The following is a 25,133-nucleotide window of genomic DNA, read 5'->3' on the forward strand; positions in this document are numbered from 1 at the left end:
TATGTTGCATTTGGGGGCCCCATAAATATAAACAAAGCGCTCAGAGACGAAACTAAGAGCAAAAAAAAATTTTATGCATATAGCATAACATAGAACATGGAACATAGCACGTTCCTATCAAGATTTTAAACTAAATATTTTGAGACAAAAAATGGCATGTCGACTATCTGCCAGAAATTATAAGGGAGATTGCTGACGCTTATGGAGTGGCTTCAACAGCAACATTTCGTAGAGGTGGCGCATGAACTACGACGGTGAATGTGCCTGTCGGTAAGGTACTACCACGGCGGGGGGGGGGGGGTGCGTTTGTACTTGTTCAACTATACAAATGGTCAACTGTACACAGAATTTTCAGACGGTGAGAGCCCCACTGTGCAGGAATTCAACTGTCGAGAGAAAAAACTAGGCAGAATCACATCTGTACATGCGGCGCAGGGTCGATTAAACCACGTGGACAAGGTAGAGATTGATAGTTTTTTTTTCTCGACAGTTGAATGCCTGCACAGTGGTGCTCTCATCGTCTGAAAATTCTGTGTACAGTTGAACAAGTACGAACGGAGCCCCCCCCCCCCCCCCGAACGGCTGCGAGACAACACAGTCAGCGCCATGGAAAACGATATCATCAATTTTGCAGAGGGAGGGAAACCACGCACGGCGTGCTCGAGAGTTAGGTTAGGGTCTACACGCATGTCCCAACAATCCAACTGTTGACCAGTGTGCCTCCTTCCACTTGACCTCACAATTAATTATACCCAAGTCCATATAAAATGAGGAACTGATCTCCAAAAGTGTTATTTTCACCTGCGATTTAATAAATAGTGAACAGGACAAGGAGTTTGTTAATTAATTAGTGGTGGTGATCGGTTTAATGATGGCTGTGAAGAAGCTCCTCAAGCGCACACGTGCACGCAAAAAACACGCGGGTTCACCTGGGAGCCCAAAAAAATTCGTGAATAATGATGGAGTCAACAGTGTCAAGAGACCAAAGCAAAAGAAGACTCTTGTCATTGCTCAAGAAATTAAATTTGCCAGGATGTTAGCCAGCAATGATAAGAAGGCGAGGACCAAGATGCTTAAGAAACTTACAGCTTGGATAACTGTACGCTCCAAAAGTTCATTTGGTAATTGCTAAAAATGTTTATTATTATTTCTTATATATTTTTCGGTATAAATTTGCCAGTTATGTTCACGTTGATAATCATGACAAAAATTATTTTTCTATCATTTCATGGTCTTTAACCTTTTTTACATTCTAGTCAAAACAAAATACGATAAATTGTTTATTTATGCGAATATTATATTTTATAACTCTTTAGTGTACTAAAATGTACCCAGTTTATGGTCTCTATTTGTGACAAGAACATTTTTACTGATTTTTTTTCAAATCAAATCAAACAAATTAGCTGAAAATTTACAGAAGTTTTACCCTCGCCTTGGAGTTACCAAACTCTTGTATTTTCTAACCAAAGTAATTTAATAATTATTATTCTTATTTCAGTATTTACAGAGACAGATTTCATGAGACTCTGGAAAGGTCTATTCTACTGCATGTGGATGTCCGACAAGCCTCTAGTACAGGAGGAACTAGCAGAATCCATCAGCAAATTGGTTCATTGCTTCGAGCTAATGGAACCCGCTATTCTCTACACCCAATGTGCGTTGAAGACACTTAGCACTGAGTGGTTCGGCATAGACCACTACAGGCTCGATAAATTCCAAATGCTGGCAAGGCGGATTCTTCGTCAAACATTCGTCATGTGTCAGAAGAGAGATTGGAATGAGGAGGGGACGAAGGCAGTTGCCAAAGTTATTGAAGAGCTTTTATTGGACACTAAAGGATCTCTAGGCTTTAAATTCCATATCACAGAGATTTTTATGGAGGAATTGGCTAAGGTTTCTGGAGGGGAAATCCCAGAGGCTCTCGTGACCGAATTATTGAGACCTTTCGCCGTCTACCTAGCTACGACAGACGACGACAGGCACATAAAAAATGTCGTTCAGCATATTTTTCGACATTTAATATTCCAATCTGATGTCGGTCTTGACTACACGGAGAAGTTCGATGCTTGGAGTAAGGCTGGATACCCCACGGGTAGTATTGAAGCGATGAAAAAAGTAGAGGTCTCAGATGAAGATGTGTCAGAACCAGAAGACGAACTTGAAAACGAAGTTCCCGAGTCATCAGCCCTGGACCCTCGAGCGGGTCGAGTAAACGTCGATCTCCCCCAGATCCCCTTCGATTCTCTTCAAATCGCTGATCTCATCAAGCAGTATAAGTTCCACCCAATGTCCACCACCAAAACTCGTAAGCGAATCACCAGGCTCATCAATGAATTTATTAAACTCTCCAAGGGTACGATGCCTCTAGGGGTTCAAACGGTCGAGATTCCCCGTAGGAAGTCCCCAGAAACGAATCCAAAGAAAGCGGCCGCCAGGTTCATTGCGTTCGAAGATCAACTTTACGCAGATTCAGCGAGAAATCGAGGGAAGCAAAAACGAAAAAATGATGTCATCGAGAAGAAATCGAAGAAATTAAAAATCAAAGAAGCAAAATCGTCGGATTTGGAGACTTCCACTGAAGAAGAGTCAGTAAAGGGCCCGGATAATGTCTCTCAGAAGGTCAACAACTCTCACGACATTAAAGAGAAATCATCACCAAAAAAGAAGTCATTGCAAAAGGAGTTTAAAGTGAAAACAACGAAAACGAAAGCTAAAAAACTGAAGAAAGTGAAGAAAGCTTTGAATGGAGAATTGATGGACGGAATCGATGACTTTGTCAACTTCAAGAAATCCAAGGACATTAAGTGCGATGTTGACAGTTGGGACGTGTCGACGAGTGAAGTTTCAGCTCCTCCGACACCAGCTGTTACTCCCAAGGTTTCGAAGTCCCCGAAGGTGGTGTCTCCTGAAAGAAAAAAGTTGAATTCAAATTCGGGGAAGCCTTCTATCATAGAGAATATTCGAGTGACGGACATACCTTGGTTGCAGCCTGTGACGAAGAAACTTGAAGATGACGTCAAGACCCCCATTAAGACCTCTGGGACACCTGAGGTTAGTTCTTCTACGAAGAAGAGGGTCAAAATCATGCTGCAGAAGAACACGGCTCAACACACGTCAGAATATTTCAAGCAGTTGATGATGAGTCCTGGAATTCCTTACGACGCTAATAAGAAACCTGGAGCAGGAGTGCTGAAACCAAGCCCACTGCCAAGTCCTGTGAACCCCTTCTATAAGAAGTTGTGAGGGAGTTGTAAAGAGGTTTTGCTAAGTGAAGGAGTGATCGAATCTGGAGGAAAATTATTTTTCTCAAAGTGAAAGACTATCGAGTTCTGAAATTACCATTGAAAAATCTTCACAGAAGTGCTTAAAGGAAGTTTTTACAAAGCTGAAGAAGCTTCCGAACATTGAGAGAAATTGTCATCGAGGAAGGTACAAAAAAAAGCTAACAAATTCAAGAAAGTGAAGAGTTTTTCAATGGTGAGACTTTAATGGACAGAATTGGTGACTTCGAAAAAAAGACGTTATGAGCACGATTTTAGGGTGAAAAGAGAGGGAGGTCCTGGAGGGAAATGATTTTTTCTCACTCTTAGAGATGAGACGTAGGCACTCAGGGAAAAATGTCAACTTTTTTTTCTGAGGTTTCGTTATTTAGGGAAATTGATTTTAATATTAGGAAGATAGCAAGTTAGTCCTGAGATGAGGAAATTTCTTTCATGACCTATTTAAAACAAAAATATTCTCTCCAGATGAGAAAATGGTGTTAATACTGGAGCGTATTGGGAAAGTCTACAGGGAATTTTTTTCACAACACAATTTTCTGCATAAAGGAATCTTTCGACATATGCTCGAGATAGAGTATTATTCGGAAGGAAAATAAATTTTCTTAACGGAAAGTGGTATCTTATAAAAATCTCGAACATAAATCGGCGTTAAAAAAATTAGAAAAACATTCTATCGAAAATATTTTCAAACGCCAAAACTTATATCTTGTCATAAAAAATACTTTAAGGGCATTTGCAGATATTTCCTACATTTCCCAGATACTTGTAGACGAAAAAGGTTTTTTTTGTCATTCACAAGGTACAGTTGAATAAAACCATATCTACTTCAGACCATACGATGTGAGAAAATGTTAATTATATAAATGAATTTCTTCTAAATATTTCATATATTTGTTTCATTTTTCCTGATAATTACACGATTACACTATTGACAGATATTTGGGCTACAATTAAATTAACTTGTACTTATTCCAGTCACACGAGTCTATAGAAGGTACACGATGATTATTCATTACATCGACAATAGGATTGTTTTCATATAGTGATTTGTATAGTTTCCGACAGTTTTATCCTCTCAATTAACATCAAAGGTACTTTTTATTATTTACAATACCGATTAAAACGGAAATATATTTATCAATAGGGACATTATTAATCACATAAGACTAATTAAGTTAATCGTAAATTACATCTCCGGTCTGGAGACGACAACTTCATCAGAAGTTTTTTTTAATTTTTATGCATTTGGCACGTGAATTCACAGTTTCATGTTTCTTAACTCTAAATTATTCCTAGACATTCAGAAAAAATATAATCTAGCATCTTTATTTCTTTATCAACTAATTTTAGAGTCAATCGTTAATATCGTGTAAATATTAACGAAAAGGGGGGACTGGAGACAAATTTCACTGATTGAAATTGCGATTAAAAATTTTGTGGCCACTTTCTATTCTAGGGATCGATTCTACTTCTAATTCATTTTCTATTGTAGAAATTATTTTTCTTGAATTACGGATTGGATAATATTTTTTATGCATCAAAATGCACGATTGATTGATTAAACAAATGGTTTTGTCGATTATCACAATCGCTGTGCAACAGGAAAATAGAAATTTCATTTACTAAAAAATGAATTTCCTTACTTAGTATTTTGGGTACTGGCGTTTCTTGCTATATCTGTTCATAAACCTATAACTATGTACATCAATACTACGCTACTATGCCACAAGGTCTCCTACAGGTGTAGGATTTCATGACCAAAAATAACTTAGCCCAGTGTAACGGGATGAGTCAAACGATTAAATTTGTTAGGATTTAAAAGATACCAAATTCAAATAGACAGTTAAATGAAAATTATCAGCATCTGTTGTCAGCTGCCTAGGAATTCCCAAACCAACTTACCCCAGTTGAACTAATTCTCCCCCCAGCTAATTCTCCTTAGCCTTCGAAAAGTTTTTCCACTTCCAGTAGTAGCCGATCTCCAGTTGACTGAACCCAGTACTGAATATCGATAGACAGACAAAGAAAATAGTATGTGCGAGTGTCCACAATTGAAACCAAGTGGAGGTGATCAGCATGAGGGCAGCCGTGATGGTCAAGAGCGTCCAAAATCCAAAGGCAATCCTCAGGGAAATTGTCATTGGGAATTTCCAGGGATCAGAGACGAAATACTTTTCCTCCGAGAATGTTGACAGCATCTTCTCCTTAGCACTCCACCGTTCCTCTAGCCACTTTCTCAGTCCTTCTTCATCGTTAGGTACATCAGGCGATGGAATTCTCTCCACGTTGAAGTGGACTTCCTTCGGCATTCGTCCACGGATTAGATCGATCTCCGATTGGGGTACGTAGTCGGGGTAGCCTATGGTCAGGTCGTAGATAGCGTCCAAGTACTGGGAGTCTTGAAGATGGCGAGCTAGGTGGATGAAGCCTGTTGTCTTTGGGTGAAGGGTGTGGGAGTAAAGGGGGAAATTGTTTTTAGTTGCAAATTTGTCGGATTTTTTCTTGCTAGTGGGAGTGAGGTCTGTCCCCTCGGGGAAGATGAGGAGCTGGGTGCGACGCTGGAGCGCCACCAGGTAGTCGAGTATTCGGGACAGTCGACCTTTGTCCTCCTCCCAGCGACGAGTTATGTAAAGGAAACCGTTCATCTGCATTATCCAACCTGAATGGATTGGATAAAGTTAAATTGGCGGTTGAAAGGGGGAGTGACAGGGATGTTGGGCTCTTTCTGCGGATTTATAAGTTGATGGGATGATTCAGTGAGTTTATTAGATCAAGGGCTAGTTGTTGAGATTTTTATCCATTCTCGTTGCATATTCAGTAGGTGATATAAATGTGTATGTAATAGGGAAATAGTCCGATTTTATCACTAAAAAATGATTTATCATTTCGGGACGATGCTCTCTTTTTTGTTACCTGGTCCTGGAATGTGGCGAATGGGGTCCTTGAGGATGAACTTGAGTTTATGGGCAGCGATGCTAGGCATGCAGGCCTGGTACATCGCCGCCCAGAGGAAGTTCCAGTCAACGCGAGTCCGATGATTCATAACGAGGATGGCTGATTCATTGGGCGATATATGGTCACCCGATACTATCACCTTCACCCCAAACATCTTCAGTAGTGCCTGAGGATGATTTTTAATTGTTTATATGTCATTCTCGAGGGGCGAAAATAAACAAATCAAAGTCAATAAAATCAAAATCAATCAGACTCATCACAGATGAACCGATATTTCCAATAAAATGATTAATCTCTACTCACTGTGGGGTACAGCTCCCAATACGAAAATAGCAGATCCCCACATTTTCGGAATTTCGGAGGTGATAAAATCAAAAGTGGAAGTAGGGGACAAGCGATGAAGAGAAATCCAGCGACGATACTTCCGTACCACAGGGCACAGTAAATAATGCCACAGACCAACTCGCGCATCAGCATTCCAGCCTCAACAACAATAAATCATCAAATTAATTTTCTTTACGCCCTAAAAAATAAGAAGGATGTCAACAGACAAAAACTTCTTTAAAACTCTCAACATTTCCTTTAAAAAATATTTTCTAGTGTTTTCTTGTACGCCCGTTAATCATCAAGATAATCTACAATTTACCGAAGTCAAATTAATTTCTCTATGAACTCTGAAAGCCTAAAAAGTTCAACTCGACCCCTCTAATTCTCTAATTTCGCATTCTTCTTAAACAAAATTAATCCGAAAATAAAATTTCATTAAAGTCTAGAATAAATGTTTTGACATGTTTCCACAAACGAATTATTCATGAATATCATTCTACAAATTTTCACAGTAAAAAAATGAACTATTTCTTTCACGTTTGTCTTAACGATTGTAAAGAATTAAATAATTAATTTTGATATTTTATTGATTGAAAGTAATCTTATCATTGATTTGCGTATTAAACAGTCAGGATTGTACCTCATTTTACCAGCACTGAGCGTTGACTAACCGACTGACAAGATGATGCTCTTGATTTGGCTTCCGTACGAGCATTTCAACCGCTCGGGGCTTCTTTCTCGTGTCTCGACATCCCTCCGACTACACCCTTATCTAACGTTTCAACTCCACCCTTTGTAGTTCTCTCTGACTACCTCCCTCCTACTTTCGCCCCTTCATGACGAGACCCACTGGGATGCTGGGCTGTACCGGTATTGATCTACGTCGGAAACAGCAGCCATACGGCTCCTTGGACGAGGGGAAGAATGGGGGGAATGAACTCGGATTTTTAGTGGTTTTTAATTGATAATGATAGTAATTCATCAAGAAGTTTTGCGCAGATTTTTAGAGACTCGTAATATCTCTATAGAAAATAATCAGCTAAAATGAGCTAAATTATGTACTTTCATGTTGATCATGAGAAGAGCAAAGAATAGAATGCAAGGAAAAACATGAAAACAAATGTATCATCGGCGACTAGCAAACGATGATGATGATGAATTTATGAATTATCCAATCCCGATGGGAACCTTCATTTTTAGTAAATGCAGTCATAAAAATTGTGGGAAAATTCTTGGACTTCTAACTGGGAAATCAATGAATTGAAGAGAAAGTAATGGACAACACTTTATTGAAATATAAAAAGAACTATTCGAACCACATTGCGCATTATCAAATTATGACTTCCACATCACATCTAACGATTAATTACAATGATTCATAACTTTGCATTGATCCATTCATTTCATCATAAAATATGCCCTCACATTATACCAGCACCTTAGTAGATATTTTCTTGGCCACTCACGAATTAAAATAACAGTGAATTTTACAACGGCTAAATAAAATATACATAATATTGCAACATCAGCTGCACCCGATCGTCTGGCTAAAATATATATACTCTCTTTGTACTTAAGGATAAAATTCAATTGCAATCAAAACCGTCTTGATATGATAAAAACCGGAATGTGTCCAAATTGTAAAAACGGTGCCCCATAATGTTGCCCATCACGTTTCCCCAAATTACTTGGCGAACATCTCTTGAAGAAATGAGAAAAAAATATTTCCACACGTACAATATAATTCTTCAATTGTCCATTGCTCAACTAACATTTGATTATTTTGATAATAAATTACAGTAGAATGAAATTTTTGAAAATATCTGTGGTCGAAAATTTTATAATGAACAAAAGATATTTTTGCCTTCTTTCTCCATATCGATTAGAGTTCAAGATATTCTCAAAATAAACTTCGCGAGATCGTTAGACTCTTGTTTCACCCAGAAAAAAAAACATTGAAATATTTCCACAAAACAGACGATTACTGCTCAAAAACTATGTAACAAATTTAAATGGCGGATGAAATTTGAAAATTGGCACTGACTGTCCCGTAGACAAACCTGAGGCGCTCCATCCCACATCAATTTCTTGAGTCAATTTTACCTCTGTTAATTCGCTTTCCCTGAATTTTAATTCCTAAACTACTTAAATTTTTAACGAAGACTTTTTAGGGATCATCTATCACCAGTGAGCTAAATATTTAGCTACAAGGCCGTGTGACTCCTTTTGCATTTCCCGCTGCTTCACGGTCTTAGGGTTAAGATCCAGAATCTGGTTTAGCACGATCACGCCCTTCTCGTAGGCCTTCACTTGCACATACGCCTGACCGAGGAAGTACTTGTTTTCGATATCGGGGCTTTTTGAGAGCTTCTCTGCTTTCTCGAGGGATTCTATTGCCTCTTCGTATGTTGAGGTCGGAACTTCACCAAAAAGTGTGGCACAAATCTGGATCACATAGAAAATTTCGAAAAACTATGAAAGCAATGAAATTTAGTTCATCTTGATTTATCGATCAAGGTATGAAAAACTTTCTCTTTGTATAGAACTGATTCTTAGAATAAAAATTGATTTTCTGTAATTAATGAAAAATAATTGTGTAAATAATAACCTTCTTCTCGATCCAAGTGAGGCTCGCGACAGTGTATTGAAATCTCCCCAACAGATGATTTAGCACAGGATCATCGGGGGTAAGATGTAGAGCAAGTTTCAAGTGCTTCTCAAAGATTTTTCCAGCCTTGAGCCTCTCTTTCGTGGGTAAATACTCAGATCTGAGACCTGCGAGGAGGGCATACCATCTGTGGAGCTCTCCGTGCTCCTCTTCGAGAAAGTTTTCACATATTTTCATACCTGTCAATTACATGGTTCGGTCAATATTGTTTCAAGTCAAAATAACTTCAGATTGATTTCTTTATGATAATAAATTTACCCTCTAGTATTAATGGATCCTGCTTAGAGGTGTCACTCAAAGCAGAAGCATTTTTGAAGCACGCTTTGGCCAGCCTCCAGGCAACATCGATATTATTCTCATGAAAAATAGCCAGTGCCCTCAAATCGCAGAGAACCTCCTCCTGAAGTTCAGTGCTCTCCATGTTACAGTCTAGTCTATCGAGTTGTCTTGTTAATTCCATCGTTACTCCAGCTGTCCTGCATCACTACAAATATATTCATCTGTTCTTCATGGTGTGAGTGAGAGAAGACATCATAATGGCAAATGATAAAATAAATAACAAAACGAATTGAAGACAGACATCGAAAATGATACCACAACCCAATTTTGCATCGTCGGTATGTTTTCAAGTCCTTAATAGTCAACCTTAGCTGTAATTTGCATTGTGATCTGGTTGATAACGAAAGCAGTAGCATAACTAACCCGTTAATTTCAAAGTCTACAGTAGTGATTTCATCATCAGAGCAGTCATAAAATTCATCGTCCATATCGGTTTCAGTGACAGAAACAGCATCAATTTCATTGTCGGTTCCTGCTGCTGAATACAGACTTGCTGAGGAGGCCACTCGTCTGCGAGTTACATTTTTCGATTTCTTCGCTCTAAGTTGATTCTGCTGAGTTCTGAAATTAGGTAATTCATTATTTCGAATTGAGAGCAAAGATTGATAACAGTTTGGTGTAGTTGATGTTTGAATGCTTGGAAAAATTCAATTGGAACAAAATTTTTGCAATTGCCATAATCGAATGGCATAAAAAAGTGCGCATTGGGTGAAAATTATTTCTCGGAAACAATCAATGGTCAAATACTCATAAACTGTTCCCATAACGTTTGTGGCTACCACATACTAAAATAAATCCACGCGATCGTATGATTGGTTGATTTTAACTAATGTAAAGAGGACACGAAATGAATCGTAGTCACTGTTGCATTTAATCATCTCCAAAAGGTTAAAGATCTCTTGATAGTTATAACCAGCTGAGAGTCCACAAATTGCTTTTATCTTCAATACCAATAATTCTTCACAAATTCTCTGAATGAATTCGAATATCTTATCTTCGAATACTGCGACTAATAGCAAAAACGATCGTAATAAATTGTTTTAAAAATCGACAAAATTCTCATCAGTGCAGGATAAATTAATGCATTATATATAAGCATAATGCGAATAATTACCTCAAAGTTTCCAATTCTACTTGCAATTCAGAGACTCGTCTGTTAACACTCTCCAAATTATTCAACATTGTCGTTCTTTCGTTGTGCTCGATGACTTTCTGATAAATGAATAAACTAGCAGCACTAATTACCCCGATTGTCGCTCCCAGGGCGATAGCCACCACATGAGGATTCTGCAGATTACTCATTTTCCTGGAGCAGATGGGAAGAGAAATTAAATCAATAAAAGAAAAAGTTGTAGTGAACAGTACCTCAAAGACTTCTGGTGCGAAATAAAGAGCTGTCTTACGTTTTAATGTGGAAACTCAGGCAGTAACAAGTAATTAATGTATAACCATTAAACTTTGACTTGCTTCGTCACTCAGAATGCACAGAACCCTTTACATATGTATTAAAATCACTGGCATATTACCGTAATCCTCATACACGTTGGACAGGTGAATTATTAATGAAATACACTCAGGCAATCGTCAAATAAATGGTGGGAAAATCATTTTTAGTCGTCGTAATTAATTTGGGTGACGAATTTATCTACGAAAAATTGATAAATTATGGGGAGACGAACTGCTTTGAATCGTCACCACTGATCACTGCAGTCCTTGTTTGAGGTTAGGGTAGGTGTTGAGTTGATCACAGTAATTGGAATGCAGAATTGACAAGTTGACGGACAACAATTATTGACAAAATGCGACGAGGGATTCTTAATTTCAATTTTATGGCCTTTGCTTTGTTCGACCTTCAATTGCGGATTTTATTACGGTTAATTCGAGGAGGAATGTTTGAAACAGCTGCCAATGTCTGACTGCCATCTGACAGGGATCACGCGACCTGGTGCAGAGGGTAGCGCGGGAGATTACGAAATATTTTGAGAATTATCGGGATGATTCATTCTCATGATCATGTTAAACATGTGACACTTGTTTGATGATTTTTCGGTGTGAGGTACCGACTCAACGATCTGAAATCATTGTAATCCCAAAAATATCGAATATCAACAAAGATAAGATGTATGAGACACTCGAGAGGACGTAACAAAAAAATAAATTGACTCAACTGAATAATTCATTGATCATTTTTATTGATCCTTCAATGTGCTGTAACTACAGTTTCATTCAAACTTCACGTTTCTCATATCATTGATTCTACAAAGATATTAATATATGAAAAAAATTCTCTCTAATCACTCCATCCCATTCTCGTTCTCGCGCTTACCCTAAATGACTGGATTCCACTAGTTAATTCGGAAACAAACCAACGATGATAAACAAAGTATACGTTGGTGCTGTCATGCAAAAATCTGCATTGAAAAATAAAGATAATTGTCTTAATGTTTTCCTAGTTTGTGACGGTATGACACTTTCAGATAGACTATTAACGATTTATTCACTAATCTTTTTTTAAAAATAAATCTAAATAGATTGAAATGTGAGGTGAGTCTTAACACACTAAAAATTAATTCATGAACACATGTTCATTAATTCATGAACATGTTCACCTAGGGCCCCTTGTAACTGACATAACTAATGATCAACTAAAGAATGGAAAATTCACATAATAAGCGAAATAGGAAAAAAAAACTTCTAATAGTTCTTCGTGGATTTTCGAAATAAGAAATAAAATCTTTGTCATTTTCACATCAATGAAATGCCCCAGGCGAAAGAGAACAAATTGTTCGATCAATGGAGGGACAGTCTTTCCAATAAAGTACAATTTTTGTTACTAATTAATAAAAACAATTTGACACGATTAGTGCATTTCTCATCAACGTTCGATAAATTGTATAATTGAAAATCTAACGCCTAACACTTTTTTTTTTTCAAATACAAAAATTACGCGACAATCGATTGATTAGGCTTACGAAGTAATCAGCTTATTGTATCGTTTTTCCGTTATCACAGATGGTTTTTTTTCATCAATTTTTCATCGTCTGCTTTTTGAAATGGTTAATTATTTGTTTGTATTCTAGCTCATTTGGCGACAAACCCACTGTCTCCTCTCACAGAGTTTATTAGGGGGGTAAATAAGGCGCAAATACCGCGGACTAGGGGATAATTGTGCACTACAATCCGGGGGGATTGTTATCGGTGTTGGATAAGTCAAGCCAACATCACGTCTCCAGGTTCGGGAACAAGCGGGTTAGAACAAAATAGGCAACGTCGTAGTTATTCCAGTAGGCTGTGTGTGCTCTCACTGTGTATAAGTAGTTTCGACCCATCGCACCTGCCCGCAGGACGTAATCAAGTCGTTGCTCCAATTCTGTAATCCATTTCATTGATTGATTATTCGAAAAATTGTTGGAAATTCGTGGCGGACATTTCCGATGAATTTATAAAAAATTATTAATTCAATTTACCAATTAATTTGTCTACTTTTTTCTTCCATAAAATACTTTACATTAATAATCGAACATCAGAGCCTTCATGCGAGTTCTATTTAACGAAAATTTTACCATAATTTTTTTATCTAAACCTTGAGGATTTTTGGAGAAAAATTTTAAAAAATATATAGTTTAAACATTGATCCTTTTAAAAAATTACGATCTCAATGGGTCAATGAAAAAATGTCAACACACAGAACAGATTATAAAGATAATGCGGGAAATTACCTTCGTCAGGACGGATTGGATTAATGTCCGTGGTATCTACTTCTCTAGTGTTCCATCCAGCCCTAACCAGCCCCCACAGGCTCCAACCCCTCTCAACACTTCTGTTAGGGGTCTCCGTAGGGCTCTCGACTTCTCTCTCCTCATTATCTATGAAGGGAAACATTAAGAGATATTCAATAATTGCATTCATGCGCTCTTGAGACCCATTGCAATTCGCGATTTTTTTCATTGGCATTTGTTCCATCATTACCAAAAATAGTACACTCTCAAAAAATACCTGAAGTAGGTATGGTTCCCTCTCCATTCGCCAACGATGCAGGTGGTGTATCAATCTGCTGTCCATCGACCCCACCATAAGGAAGAATGAGAACAGGATCAATTTTCCTGTAGCCCCTCACCAGCAGTGGCTCCATCCTATAGGCAACTGGGTCAGACCAGTGAAAAATATTGTAGAATCTCTTGCATAAGCCCGGTGGCATAACATCGACCCTATTCGAGGGTGTACGAGTTCGGAGGGCTAGAAATACTGAGAGTGGCGAGCCAAGGCAGAACATATTCTCAATAGTGAATTTTAATCCATCAGTGGCCACCTCTTGAGTAGCTGGTGATGGTGGTCGTGTATCTGGTCCCATCCAACCAGTTACAATATCATAAACAATAACACAGCCCAGGGAATGAGCGAGAACAGATACTTTGCCCTTCCAGTCTGGATGTCTGCTGATAAATTTACAGTAGAGACGATTTAACTCTCTCTGGAGACCAGCTCGCACCTCACCACCGTAGAGGGGGCTTGTATAGTACAGAATATCCATGGCAGAAGAGTTGAGGAGGTGGCGAATGCTCAGGACACTGTACGGTGTTATTGCATCTACTATGTCACCATCAAGTTTCAACGAGGAACGCCATTCCACTGGGAAAAATTCAACTCGATGGGAGCTTGAGGCGAAGTACTTTTCTCTACACCAATCTACACAATCACGAAATCTGAAAAAGGCATTGGGGATATGTCCGAAAACCTTTGCAAAATATTATCATTCACCTTTGGCTCGTATTCTAAGGCTCACACGAGTCAAAAAATAATTTTTAATAATTAAATATAGTTTTTGTCCTCACAAATAAGTATTGTTTCGGAGCTCTGTCATTTATCTCTTTTTATATTTCCCTTCCGTTCAATATGTTGATAAGAATGATTCGATTATTGATAAACTATCTTGTAAACGTCCCCTGTAGAGATCAAACGTCAAATACCAAACATTGTTTAGAAATTCGACATGGTAGTCTGATTTTTTGTTCAATATCTCCTCGTGTTAGCCTTGAGAATCATGAGCTTAGGTTTATATCTGCTGCTGGCATGAGATGGGGAGATGCTACTTTGTTTGATAAGACTATTATGTAGGCTATTCAACTGATAATTCATTAAATAGCTGGTCAGAGTTACATGGATTTCTACTTATCGCCGGTTTTGTACGAATATCTCGAAATCTAATGGTGAAAAATTTCCGTTTTTAGAACGATTTAGGAAATACAAATAAAATCATCACAAACATTTTGTTATCTTTCTCAAATTCGAAGATATGAATTAGCAATCGCGATTGAATAATCAATTTTCCACTAGACTATTTTTCTCAATAACTGGAAATGTTTTCAGGAACAAAACTCAATTTACATTCCATAAAAATTCTGTTCAACTACAACAAGTCCACATAATACCAATTTGAATGATTGATGCAATTCCGAAAGTGCGCCAACGTGTTTATAAGACTGATCAAAACCGAATTTCTATTTTCCTTGATTATCAGCATTTATTAACATGATTGGAGTACCTTTCGCAATAACTTTCAATTACAGATGAAATATCTGAGTGATGGCTACTCCCACAATTCATTAAAAATCAATTTGCCATTGAAGAGTGTAGTAATAGCGAATTAATTAGTTTTCTCCATCTCTTAGATATTGAAATGATAGAAGCCTTATTTGATTTGAGATGGAATTCGGTGATATCGTGGAATTATTTATTTGAAGTGAATGAACTACTGTTATCAGAACCAATTTTTTCAATTGAATTATAACGACCCTCATCGCAAGAAAAAGAACGTTCAAGTTATTGGATGTGCTACTGGAAAAACCGAATAATTATTCTTTTGAGAGCAGAGCAATTACTGTGCAATTATGCTTATGTATTTATGCTGTTTTGATGAACCAAACATAGACTTGTGTGAAATTTTAGTCTTTCAGTGCAGAGAGCAGTGGATAATAATGAATGAGCTGTTCAATTTTGAGAAAACAAAGATGATCCAGGTCTAAGACTAGATCCAGGATAATTAGACTAGTATAGGTTGATATATCAATTAAAAGTAACAAAAAGTAACATCGAGACGAGAAAAAATTGAAGTGGATCGGGTGACTTAAATCGAGAATATCACTTACAGTGCAGTATTGCGAATGATTTTTTGGGTATCTCGTTTCTGTCCAATTCCATGGACAACGAAGACCAGATGGTCTATGTCGTTGGGTTTGTCGGATATTGAGGCGTTGACTTTATAGCCTCTTCTTAGTTGGTAACCACTTGCTGAAATTAAATGGAAGTTAGGGATATTGAAATGAAGCATTGGGAGATCTCTTTTTAAATAAGTAGAAGAAAACTATAAAATAGTAATTAACTAATGAAAATCTATTCAAATCCTTAAAAAAAAATCCTGCATCACTTTAACGAGTTGTAATGCCTCCTAAAATTGTGATTGTCACAAAGATTACGTAAGATGTTAAATAACTACTTACTCTTGCTGAATCCCAATCTGGAGGTCACACTCCGCATTAATTTACTAGTTGTGTACTCGCTGTAAAGTGCTACATCGTTAATCGCGTGCCAGTCGACATGAAACTCGGAAAAACGCTCAGTGTGTAGAACTGCGAGATGGAAAAAGGAAAATAAAATAAAAAGAAATAAAAAATGGAAAAAAATTGGATCATTGGCTGCGTGTCAATGATAACCATTGCGTGAGGATAATTAGCGCCGTGTCGAAATGCGCTGTTACCTCTGTAGGAGTGAGAGGGGGATGCCTCTTCGGGGGTGGAACCGGCAGTCGAACCCTTTCGCTTCTCGAAGAGCTTCAGATGGGACTCTTCTATTACCCTCGAGTGTTCTAACTCGAGAGGTATCCAACTCGCCTCGTAATACCATGTTGCCCTCATTATCTCCCATTCTTCACCTGGAATCATGCGACATCAACCCATTAAAGATTTATCATTTTAGTATTTATTGTTAAGATGCGAATTGGTACTTCTCATCTGTCACTAGATTAATTTAAGCAATTTTTGCTCGTTTTTATTTGTTTTCATTTTTATCATTGAATTAATTGTATTGTGTTATTATTCTACTCTCCTCCTCGAAATTGTACAAATCATTTTAAGACATCCTGTATCTTCAAACGCAAACTTGCAGTGCTTTTCTCCACATTCTCCTTGCACAGATCGCTAAGCCCAAACTTTTAGAATAAATAAAACGAGACCGAATGCGTGCTCCACGTGCCCTATTTGAATTTTCCACTTCGAAAGCATTGACCAATGAGGAAAAACTTTTACGCAGGAAGTTAGTCAATGGCCTATGGGGCTAACTAAAAATATGTCTTTGCTTATAATAGATTTTGAAAGTGCAACAATTTGCGATATTTATAAAAGAATATGTGAATGTCTGATGAGACTTTCAGACCCTTCGAGATGAAACGGATTTTTTCCATTTTTCCTGAGCCCTTACTGCTGGTTAATGTTAAAAATTGTTAAAGGTGTGACACAAAGCGATCACCAGAGTTTGAAGAAAGTAGAATTACTCTATTTTCCGCTGACCTAAATAGTCTGGACAATTCGGTTGAGTTTATTCATGTTTCCTGGAATGGTGTTCAACTTTCTTCTATTTGTCCAGCGACTTTCATGGAAATTTGACGCAAGATTATTTATTATTAGTATTTATGAAAATCGTTTCACTTTCTCCATTCGTTCAAGATACCCGTTAGGGTCGAGCTCTCATCTTCGACCCGAGATATTGCTCAAGTTTTTTTTTTCATCAAGGAAGGATGGAATTCGTAAGACCTTTACGTTTGTCAGACAATTTATAAGATGTGATGCTCAGAGAAACCATTCACATATCTGGCGTACCGCGTCCTTAGTACGAGATAGATAAAAACAAAACTCGGTATAAATTTGTGGAGTTCTTCATAATCTGTAGGGATGTTGATGTTGTAGTTAATTCTCGACTTAATAATTACCATTTCGAATACATAAAAATGATAATTTATTCTCAGTGACGGACCAAAACTGAGATCAAGGGAAAAAAATTGACATTAAGTGGTCCCTGGAGTGTCCCTCAGGTCTATTCTGTCATTTTAGTGAAAATTTTATACAAAATTTGACATTCAATTTTCATCAATTCAGCGATTTGTTACGAGATATTTTGAGTGATCCGTGGAGATGGTGTTTTGGTTAGAGAAATTTTAATAAACGAAATTCGATAATTTGAGAAGACAATTTTCGTGAGGGACTCATGACTCATTCTCCTTGAATCACCTTGAATTAACTCATTTTCTACACAAAGGCACAAGTCCAAAAAAAGGGTGACTTTTTTGTCAGTGTCATTTTTATTGAGACAGTGGAGAACAGCGACTTAATTAATAATCCATTTTCTCCCCAGATGGGAGATAAAATTCAACAAGTTCAATTTCCCTTGAGAACAAATAAATGGAACGAAAAAACATATTAAGTCAAATATATTTAATTACACGAAACAAAATATTCCAGAAGATTCCAAGGGATTTATTGATAACGTTCCGTCAATTACGCTCAATTATAAGATTAAAAAATCTGAAATCATAATATACTTTCATGAGATTATCTCCTCGTGTTTATCAACTCAGAAACATCAACCGCCTCCTCAAGAATCATTAGACGTACGACAAATGAAAAACACCGGTTTCAAGCATAAAAAGAGTACAATAGACCAGTTAATGAATGAATGGCCATTAAATGAGAATTCCAATATTGAACGAATAATATCTGTCAATAACCTGATACCAATAAATCATAAGCCTACTATGAATATATATGAATGCTCATCAGATCGAGATAGACATTATTTCCTTTGACTATTTTTCGTCTTAGATATATTTTTATTATACCACTCCGTCGTGTAAAAAACGTCATATGATTTTTTTACCCACCGTGTGCGACGCATACTTTTATTCCCTGTTTCTCTCGCACAAGAAATTGTCATTGACATTTGAAAATCTCAACGTCCATTCGGGCAAAAAAAGAACCGGTCTCTTAACTCAATGAATAAGGAACGGTGCATTTGTCAAATAAATACCCGAGTTATATCAACAGCCAACGCACGCCGAAGGAAATTGACAATAATAACCTCAAGGGCACAGTAATCTCTAGATAGGGCCCAAGCGATGTGCAAGGAAATAGAAACTAATTTCTTAGAAACATTCACACACACTCACTAGCACCGTCCGATAAAAGCTCTTATCAGCTTGTACGATTGCCTCGAGTCAGACATCATGTGTGGCTAGTGAAAATACCAAGTGAAATGTAAATTTCAGGAGGATGAATATTTTTCCGCATTATTTCATTCCACGCATTGATCTAACTGAAATTATGGATAATTATGACCCAATAGCGTGAGTCCAAGGCTCGAGCCACCTCATTGACATTTCAAAGACTGAATTAAATTTGCAATATTCTAGACAAAATGTGTCTTCGGGATGACACCAATTGATAAATCACCCAGTCCATTGACTCATCAATTCGATTGTTTCTCATTCAATATTGTTGAGGGTTGTTTGACTATAGACATCCCTTAAGGGGGTACTCTCATGTAATCACTTCGAAAAATCGATTTTTTTTTTAATATTTTGACAGTAAAACCTATTGAAAACATGATGTGAAAAATCCAGACCGAAATTCATAGTATTTGATAAGTTACAGCTCATAGTCGCCGACGTGTCGTAAGCGACTGTCTATCAGGCTTTAAACTTTAAACGCATTTTTCTCGAATCATCATTTTCTGGAACTGTCATGGTCCTAAAAAAAAAATTATTCAACCGATTGCTTTAAAATTGACATATGTTCTTCTACTCATCTATAGTTATCGTCCCTACCAGAATTGTTTATTTTCAAAAATATTTTCATATTTTTTTAAAACGATTTTTAACGAAAAAAAAAACAAGATTTTCGTGACTTTTTGTTGAAGCTCGACTTTTTTTTTTTTTAATGAAATTGATTATATTTGGGAGGGACGATAACCGCAGAACTACTGAATAATAATCCATTCGATTTTTTTATCTCAGACAACATGAACAGCCGCTATCACCATGACCAGTGAACTACTTTTTTTGTTGGGGACTACTTTGATTTAAAAAAAAATATATTAAAAAATTAAAACGATTGAATTTTGTTGTCGCATAAAAAAAAATTTCCTAAAAAGTGGTAAAATGTATGCGTTCACATGAGAGTACCCCCTTAATATTACATTTCTTCAATATCAAAAGAATTTCCAATAATGTTAAGCAAAGCTAGCAGCAAATGAATAACTCCACAACCGCAATTTGTTGATTCGTAGAATCGGAATTTTTTAATAGAAGTGAAGGTAACTTACCTGCCCAGAATATGGAAACACACTTCATGTCATCGAGTTTGACGTCATACATTCCCCCTTTGACAACGACCCTCTCGCAATCGTCGTTCGTTTCGTTGGCATTTCTCTCCTTTTCCATTTTTTTTCTCCACGCTTCCTCAATCCTCAGACTGTCGTATCCACAAAATTCCACCCATCTCTTGTCGACGCCGTCCTTGTAAAACCATCTTATCTCTTCAGGTGCAAGGGGCTCGGCATAGGGTACCTCTTCACCAATGTCCATTCCATTCTCCGCTAGGGTTTCGGCCTCGATATCTGGTGAATCAGGGAAAATATATGAGGGGGATGGAAATCAGGGGCGTTTGAGCAATAGACTACAACGAGACCAAAAATTAATTCTGCCCAAAAGATGAATGTTTACCAGTAGGAGATTTTTTTACCTCAAAATTGTTACTGTCTTGATCTCGATAAGGATGGATCAACATTTTTGAGCAACAAATTCGAGATTTAAATTTATGTAACGACACATCAACAACAATGTTCTTGCGTAACAAATCGTTCTCTCGAATGATTCTGTCTCATTTGTATCTTCTAAATTAATTAAAAAAATAAGAATGAATTTTTTTTTCATGACTTTTCTCGTAGGTCTCAATGCGTTCAACAAAAAAGTTTATCGCAAAAAATTCACCATCTCCCTTACCAGCTGAGATATTCATTGATATTGAGTAGTCTAAACCGCCTCTCACCGCAGAAAGAACTCCTTCCAACAATTCCCAAAAACAAATAATAAAATATTCAAACACGTGTGCGGCACGTGAGAACTGTCAACTCTCCCAGCTGAGACCTCGAGCAACTAGCAGGTGGAATTTTCCCTCGATCGACTAATCGATCCCCAACAATAAACCAATTGTCAACTATCAGTGCATCAACTTCTATTTCCCCCCAACTGAGTGAATAATACTCGAGTGATGTCATGTCTCGATATACCACAATGCAAACTAACCTAAAATCCGAACAATAAACTTTGAATACCCCCCAACCCCACACCATTTCGTAAAACCCCCGCTAAATCCCATCAACAATTCCTTAAAAAATAAACAACCAAAAAACCGAAATACCTTCAATCCGCGGATTCTCCAGAGCTGTTTCACTGAATGGCTCGACGTCAGTGAACAATTTCCCCGACATTTTTCCTCCAAAGCCCAATCAAGTCTCAACAATTTCCAAAAAACTCCAACCAAATGCAAAAACCCGAAAATAATCCTCCACAAATCCTCTGGCTGTCCCCAGTACTCTGATTGTCCCTTTGAATATCCAACGACAAGCAAAACTAGAACTGTCACGCGCGATAAACCTTCTGCAATTGCACTTCACTTTTTACTCCCCCCAGTCCCTAAAACACCACTCACACACCATGCGTTTAATCAACTCTAAACAATTCAATTTTTTATCAAAATAACATGAAATCATTTAAATTGCTTTCACTCGATCAGCAGCTCGTTCACAATCAGACTCTTATCTGCAACTGCTATTTACGCATACAAAACTTGGTTGAAGCACGGACTTACGACTAACCCCTCCACCCAGATGTTCCCTCTCATCCCCACCCACGACGGTGCTCTTCCTGTGACCCCCTCCGTGGACGTTATGTATCATTTCCATCTCCTTCTATTGCCTGCAGTTCTATCGTTTATGTAACATATTTTTTTCTATTGCCAGAGGAACTCGTGTGGATATATAAATACATATCTAATGGAATTTCATTGTGTTCTTTCATGTATATAGATATTATTAACTGATATCGTTGAAATTAATTAAAATTCAGTTTAACATAGAAATGCGAAGAAATTGATATAGAAAAATGAGTTTTTTATAATCAGTCATAAAATAGTCATCAGAATGAAATTATTCGAGGTGTAAAGAAATGATAAGAATACCCTCTTGATTCTATCAGAATGTGATTGGTGTCAATAAGGGATAAAATTTACATGGAAATAATTCACGTTTCGACGAACATAAAAGTAATTTTTATCTGCACACTTATCGTTTTTTTTATCTAAATGGTAGAAAAAATTATTTTAGGAAGAATCATTGTTCTGGAAGTTTTACCTTTTTTCGGAATGTTTTTCTCCACATTTTTGTTGACCGTGATACTCGTCACGTATTCAAAAATACCATCACCTGCTTATTTTCCTAGTTTTGGTTTCCTTCGTTTCTTTCTATCGAATGTTCTCAAGGACGGGAGGAGAGGAACGAGAGTGAAGTAGAAGGGTCATGAATGAGAGATATCTAATGCCAATTCAGCAATTACCATGGGCATTGAACACACGTGCCTGTTGCAACGTTCGTGACGCTGACTGTTGCATCAAAATGATGACATATCAGTAGATGTCGGGGATAGACTTGTTTTTTTCTCGGAAGAGATCATTGGAGATTTTTCAATACGCAATTCACGAGGAGGAGCACGGCGGATATAAAAAATAGATGTGAATGAGAGAAACTGATGATTGATTCGTTAATAACTTTTTTTTTCACGTTCGGAACATTTTCGATGGCAGAGAAAAGATGCTGCCGGCACAGCTAACGGCGTTTGGAACTTTAGTGCGACCAACGGAGTGGTAATTTTCTCCTCTTTCTGTCTGAATATCTTCTTGAATGAACAGACACTAGAACAAAGGACGTCAGGCACCAGTCACTCGTGCCGACAAGTGAGGAGAAGTATTCCGCGGAAAAGTGAATTTTTCAGTCGACCACATCAGAGAAAACTCGAACTCCTGGAAGGATGAGAGTTCTCACTTTTCATCATCTTGAAAGCCGTCCAATGAAGCCGAAAATTCCCTGAAGTGAGTGAAATTTGGAAGAACAACCGGGAAAATCCTCTCTCCTCGATTGAATTTCACAGCGAGGCTTTGAAGGGTATCTAAGGATCATCTACAATTCGTTGCATATGATGCTATACAACATAGGTTTTCAATTATAGAAGTAATATGAAATCGAAAGATTGAAATAGCTAATATGCAATTCATTCACATGGCCTAAAGAACAATAATATCAGGGCAAATAAATTAAAATAAATAATCAAAATATAAACGTGAAAATTATGACTCTGAAGAATTGAATTCTATTAAGTTGTATTTTGAAAATAAGCCAAGACCGGGTGGCTTATCACCGGCTTCTGATTATTACGAGAATATTCAAATAAAACTGGTGTAATCCTTAAATCAATTTATATTTTATAAACAGTAGAGACACCATGAATTATCATTAACTTAATACGTATGATAAAGGTAATCTAGAAGTGATATTCTTGTGTATTTTCATATTTTTTGGATCCTAGGCAGATATTCGAGACCTTACTCGCTGTGTCCCGCCGCCCGGCGCAGGAGAACGTAAATCTTTTCCTTGATCCAGTCCTTATTGTATGGCGCATAACTATTTGTTGATTTTTGATATACCAGGCAGGACAGATCTGTCAGTTGATCAACAAAATCAAATAATTGGCTGATGTCGTAGGTGATCGTTGGGGTGTTTGGATTTCTGTTCTTCAGATGCTCTTCGTATATTTTGCATACACCTGTCGAAATATTAGAGTTAAATTAGAATTAGTTCTGATAAATGTCAGGGGCATTTTTCAGATTTATCAGCACCGATGACAGTGCGGAGGGAAAGACATGTAAATTCAACTAGTCATATTCACGGTTCCGCCGTTGTTCCAAACGAATTTTAGCAGTTTTACATTTTCTTATTGTCACTGGTTCAATTCTGGGTTTTTTATAATTTTCTGTTGAATTTTGGGGTTTTCCCCAGATACAAAATTCACTCGTCCCAGAGTTTTTATATTTAATACTAAAGAAACATTTTATTGGTAAATTGTGGTTAGAGCCTTTTAGTTGGGACTTTCATTACTGCACTTTTCCAAAGGGATTTCCCCAAAAACCATGTGGTGACCAGACCTGGTCCAAGTGGAATCTCGTAATGGAGATTCAGGGGGTGCAAAGTTTATTGCCCTCTATAAGTAGAGGTGAATCGGGGCCTGACGAACAATTCAGTTTTCAGTCTCTTCTAAAACTTCATAGAGTGTACAGTGTCCTCTTGACAATTAGAGTCCAAACAGTATATATTAAAGTTTACTATTAAAATCAAGCGTGTGTGTTTTCCCATTATTTTGTTCCTCATATTCCAACATTTTCAAAAGATTTTATTAACATTCAAAATTGAAAATTACTGAAAGAAAGTTATATCATTTGTTCACAAGATTGTGACAAGTAAAATTACATCCCATTTTCCCTTAACTGCCAATAATTATCATTTACCATTAATTATCTTTACCATAATCTATTTTTAGTGGATTATGTGCCGTTCCACTCTTTCACGACAGAACGTTGTCAGCGACAAAACACATTTTGTTTAATAAAAATGTCTAATTTGCAAAACCAATTTGTATTTCACGTATAATATAAAAAAAATCTTTTACAAATTCTGAAAAAATGTAGCAAAACAGTGATCCGGTAAATCCTACCTTCCATACACTCATTGACGCTTTCGTAATCGGAGTAAGTCCTGGTCTCTGGTCTGTTTCCAGGTTGAATTAACAGAATGGTGTGTGCCTGAAAAAAATGAAATGAAAAACAATTCCATATTGTGAGTGAAAAATGATACACGTAAACAGACTTCGAAAGGTCGCAGTCAAATGTGTTTACAGTCCTGGAAATATCGATTGGTTGCTCACCATTTTGGTCGTGAATTCTTCCTAATTCCGAAAGACTGTTCGACGCTTTAGGAAGATTACCCCCTACTTCGAATATTTTGATATACTTCTGGGATATTTGCAGTTACCCAAGTGTTGATAACAATTCGGATGTCTGCTCCAAAACGATATTTCTAACCACAAAGATGGAACTAAACAAGTGAATGAGGGGCGCAGAGGGAGGCGGATCTCGATTCATTTGAACCAACAAACTGGAACTATTGTGATTCGTCGACGTGTTTGGTCGAATTTTCATGAGTGGCGATAACAGCAGTAGTTATTTTATTGGCGTTAAGCATAGTATTTTCTCTAACCAATGTTTCAAAAATATAAATATTCAAAAGGATTTAATCGATTTATTTATAAAATAAAAAGCTTAAGTTAAATAACAGAGATGAGATAATTTTAATTAAAAAAGTTATTCAGATTTTTATGTGATGGCAATAAAATTTTATGGTTTTTTTAATTG

The 25,133-nt window shown here is 37.1% G+C and overlaps 4 protein-coding genes and 1 long non-coding RNA gene across 10 annotated transcripts; 2 read left to right on the plus strand and 3 right to left on the minus strand.

Moving 5' to 3' along the window:
* Nucleotides 1-423: 423 nt before the first annotated feature.
* LOC135165618 (ribosomal RNA processing protein 1 homolog) lies at nt 424-4,117 on the plus strand. Its single transcript, XM_064127081.1, has 2 exons — nt 424-1,121; nt 1,499-4,117. The coding sequence occupies exons 1-2, from the start codon at nt 869-871 to the stop codon at nt 3,241-3,243; spliced, it is 1,998 nt and encodes a 665-aa protein (XP_063983151.1). The 5' UTR covers nt 424-868; the 3' UTR covers nt 3,244-4,117.
* Nucleotides 4,118-4,149: 32 nt separating this feature from the next.
* LOC135165620 (lysocardiolipin acyltransferase 1-like) lies at nt 4,150-7,701 on the minus strand. 2 transcript variants are annotated; one of them, XM_064127087.1, is made up of 4 exons: nt 7,204-7,701; nt 6,540-6,759; nt 6,195-6,402; nt 4,150-5,940 (listed from the first exon to the last, which is right to left on the minus strand). In XM_064127087.1, exons 2-4 carry the CDS (start codon nt 6,711-6,713, stop codon nt 5,210-5,212), a joined length of 1,113 nt encoding a protein of 370 aa, XP_063983157.1. In that variant the 5' UTR covers nt 6,714-6,759; nt 7,204-7,701; the 3' UTR covers nt 4,150-5,209. The 2 variants fall into 2 exon arrangements, with proteins under 2 accessions (XP_063983157.1, XP_063983156.1); XM_064127086.1 differs by having other exon boundaries at nt 6,540-6,719; nt 7,204-7,696.
* Nucleotides 7,702-7,835: 134 nt separating this feature from the next.
* On the minus strand, nt 7,836-21,437 carry LOC135165619 (phospholipase DDHD1-like). 4 transcript variants are annotated; one of them, XM_064127084.1, is made up of 11 exons: nt 20,618-20,801; nt 20,358-20,508; nt 19,939-20,232; nt 16,325-16,498; nt 16,068-16,196; nt 15,717-15,858; nt 10,685-10,876; nt 9,934-10,131; nt 9,490-9,707; nt 9,172-9,410; nt 7,836-9,008 (listed from the first exon to the last, which is right to left on the minus strand). In XM_064127084.1, exons 3-11 carry the CDS (start codon nt 20,198-20,200, stop codon nt 8,745-8,747), a joined length of 1,818 nt encoding a protein of 605 aa, XP_063983154.1. In that variant the 5' UTR covers nt 20,201-20,232; nt 20,358-20,508; nt 20,618-20,801; the 3' UTR covers nt 7,836-8,744. The 4 variants fall into 4 exon arrangements, with proteins under 4 accessions (XP_063983154.1, XP_063983152.1, XP_063983153.1 ...); XM_064127082.1 differs by lacking the exons at nt 20,358-20,508; nt 20,618-20,801 and adding an exon at nt 21,036-21,437; XM_064127083.1 differs by lacking the exon at nt 20,358-20,508 and having other exon boundaries at nt 20,618-20,769.
* A 148-nt stretch (nt 21,438-21,585) lies between these two features.
* On the plus strand, nt 21,586-23,138 carry LOC135165622 (uncharacterized). Of its 2 annotated transcripts, none has more exons than XR_010299549.1 (2): nt 21,586-21,938; nt 22,000-23,138. It is a non-coding gene; the product is annotated as an uncharacterized LOC135165622 (long non-coding RNA). The 2 variants fall into 2 exon arrangements; XR_010299548.1 differs by having other exon boundaries at nt 22,115-23,138.
* On the minus strand, nt 23,128-24,875 carry LOC135165621 (enhancer of rudimentary homolog). The gene is made up of 3 exons (XM_064127088.1): nt 24,647-24,875; nt 24,437-24,524; nt 23,128-23,491 (listed from the first exon to the last, which is right to left on the minus strand). The coding sequence occupies exons 1-3, from the start codon at nt 24,647-24,649 to the stop codon at nt 23,271-23,273; spliced, it is 312 nt and encodes a 103-aa protein (XP_063983158.1). The 5' UTR covers nt 24,650-24,875; the 3' UTR covers nt 23,128-23,270.
* Between the last annotated feature and the right edge of the window lie 258 nt (nt 24,876-25,133).

Source organism: Diachasmimorpha longicaudata, chromosome 8 (assembly GCF_034640455.1).
Source record: "Diachasmimorpha longicaudata isolate KC_UGA_2023 chromosome 8, iyDiaLong2, whole genome shotgun sequence".
In the NCBI taxonomy this organism is placed as follows: Eukaryota; Metazoa; Arthropoda; class Insecta; order Hymenoptera; family Braconidae; genus Diachasmimorpha; species Diachasmimorpha longicaudata.

Coding starts and splice junctions, on each gene's coding strand:
- LOC135165620 (XM_064127087.1), bottom strand. CDS start 6,713: ATGCTGATGCGCGAGTTGGTCTGTGGCATTATTTACTGTGCCCTGTGG. Junction 6,403..6,539: donor ATTGGGAGCTGTACCCCACA/GTGAGTAGAGAT, acceptor AATCATCCTCAG/GCACTACTGAAGATGTTTGG. Junction 5,941..6,194: donor TCGCCACATTCCAGGACCAG/GTAACAAAAAAG, acceptor CAATCCATTCAG/GTTGGATAATGCAGATGAAC.
- LOC135165618 (XM_064127081.1), top strand. CDS start 869: ATGATGGCTGTGAAGAAGCTCCTCAAGCGCACACGTGCACGCAAAAAA. Junction 1,122..1,498: donor ACGCTCCAAAAGTTCATTTG/GTAATTGCTAAA, acceptor TTCTTATTTCAG/TATTTACAGAGACAGATTTC.
- LOC135165619 (XM_064127082.1), bottom strand. CDS start 21,105: ATGTCGGGGAAATTGTTCACTGACGTCGAGCCATTCAGTGAAACAGCT. Junction 16,499..19,938: donor TGTTTCCATATTCTGGGCAG/GTAAGTTACCTT, acceptor GCATGATTCCAG/GTGAAGAATGGGAGATAATG. Junction 9,411..9,489: donor GGATCCATTAATACTAGAGG/GTAAATTTATTA, acceptor TGTAATTGACAG/GTATGAAAATATGTGAAAAC.
- LOC135165621 (XM_064127088.1), bottom strand. Junction 23,492..24,436: donor CGTCAATGAGTGTATGGAAG/GTAGGATTTACC, acceptor ATATTTCGACAG/GTGTATGCAAAATATACGAA.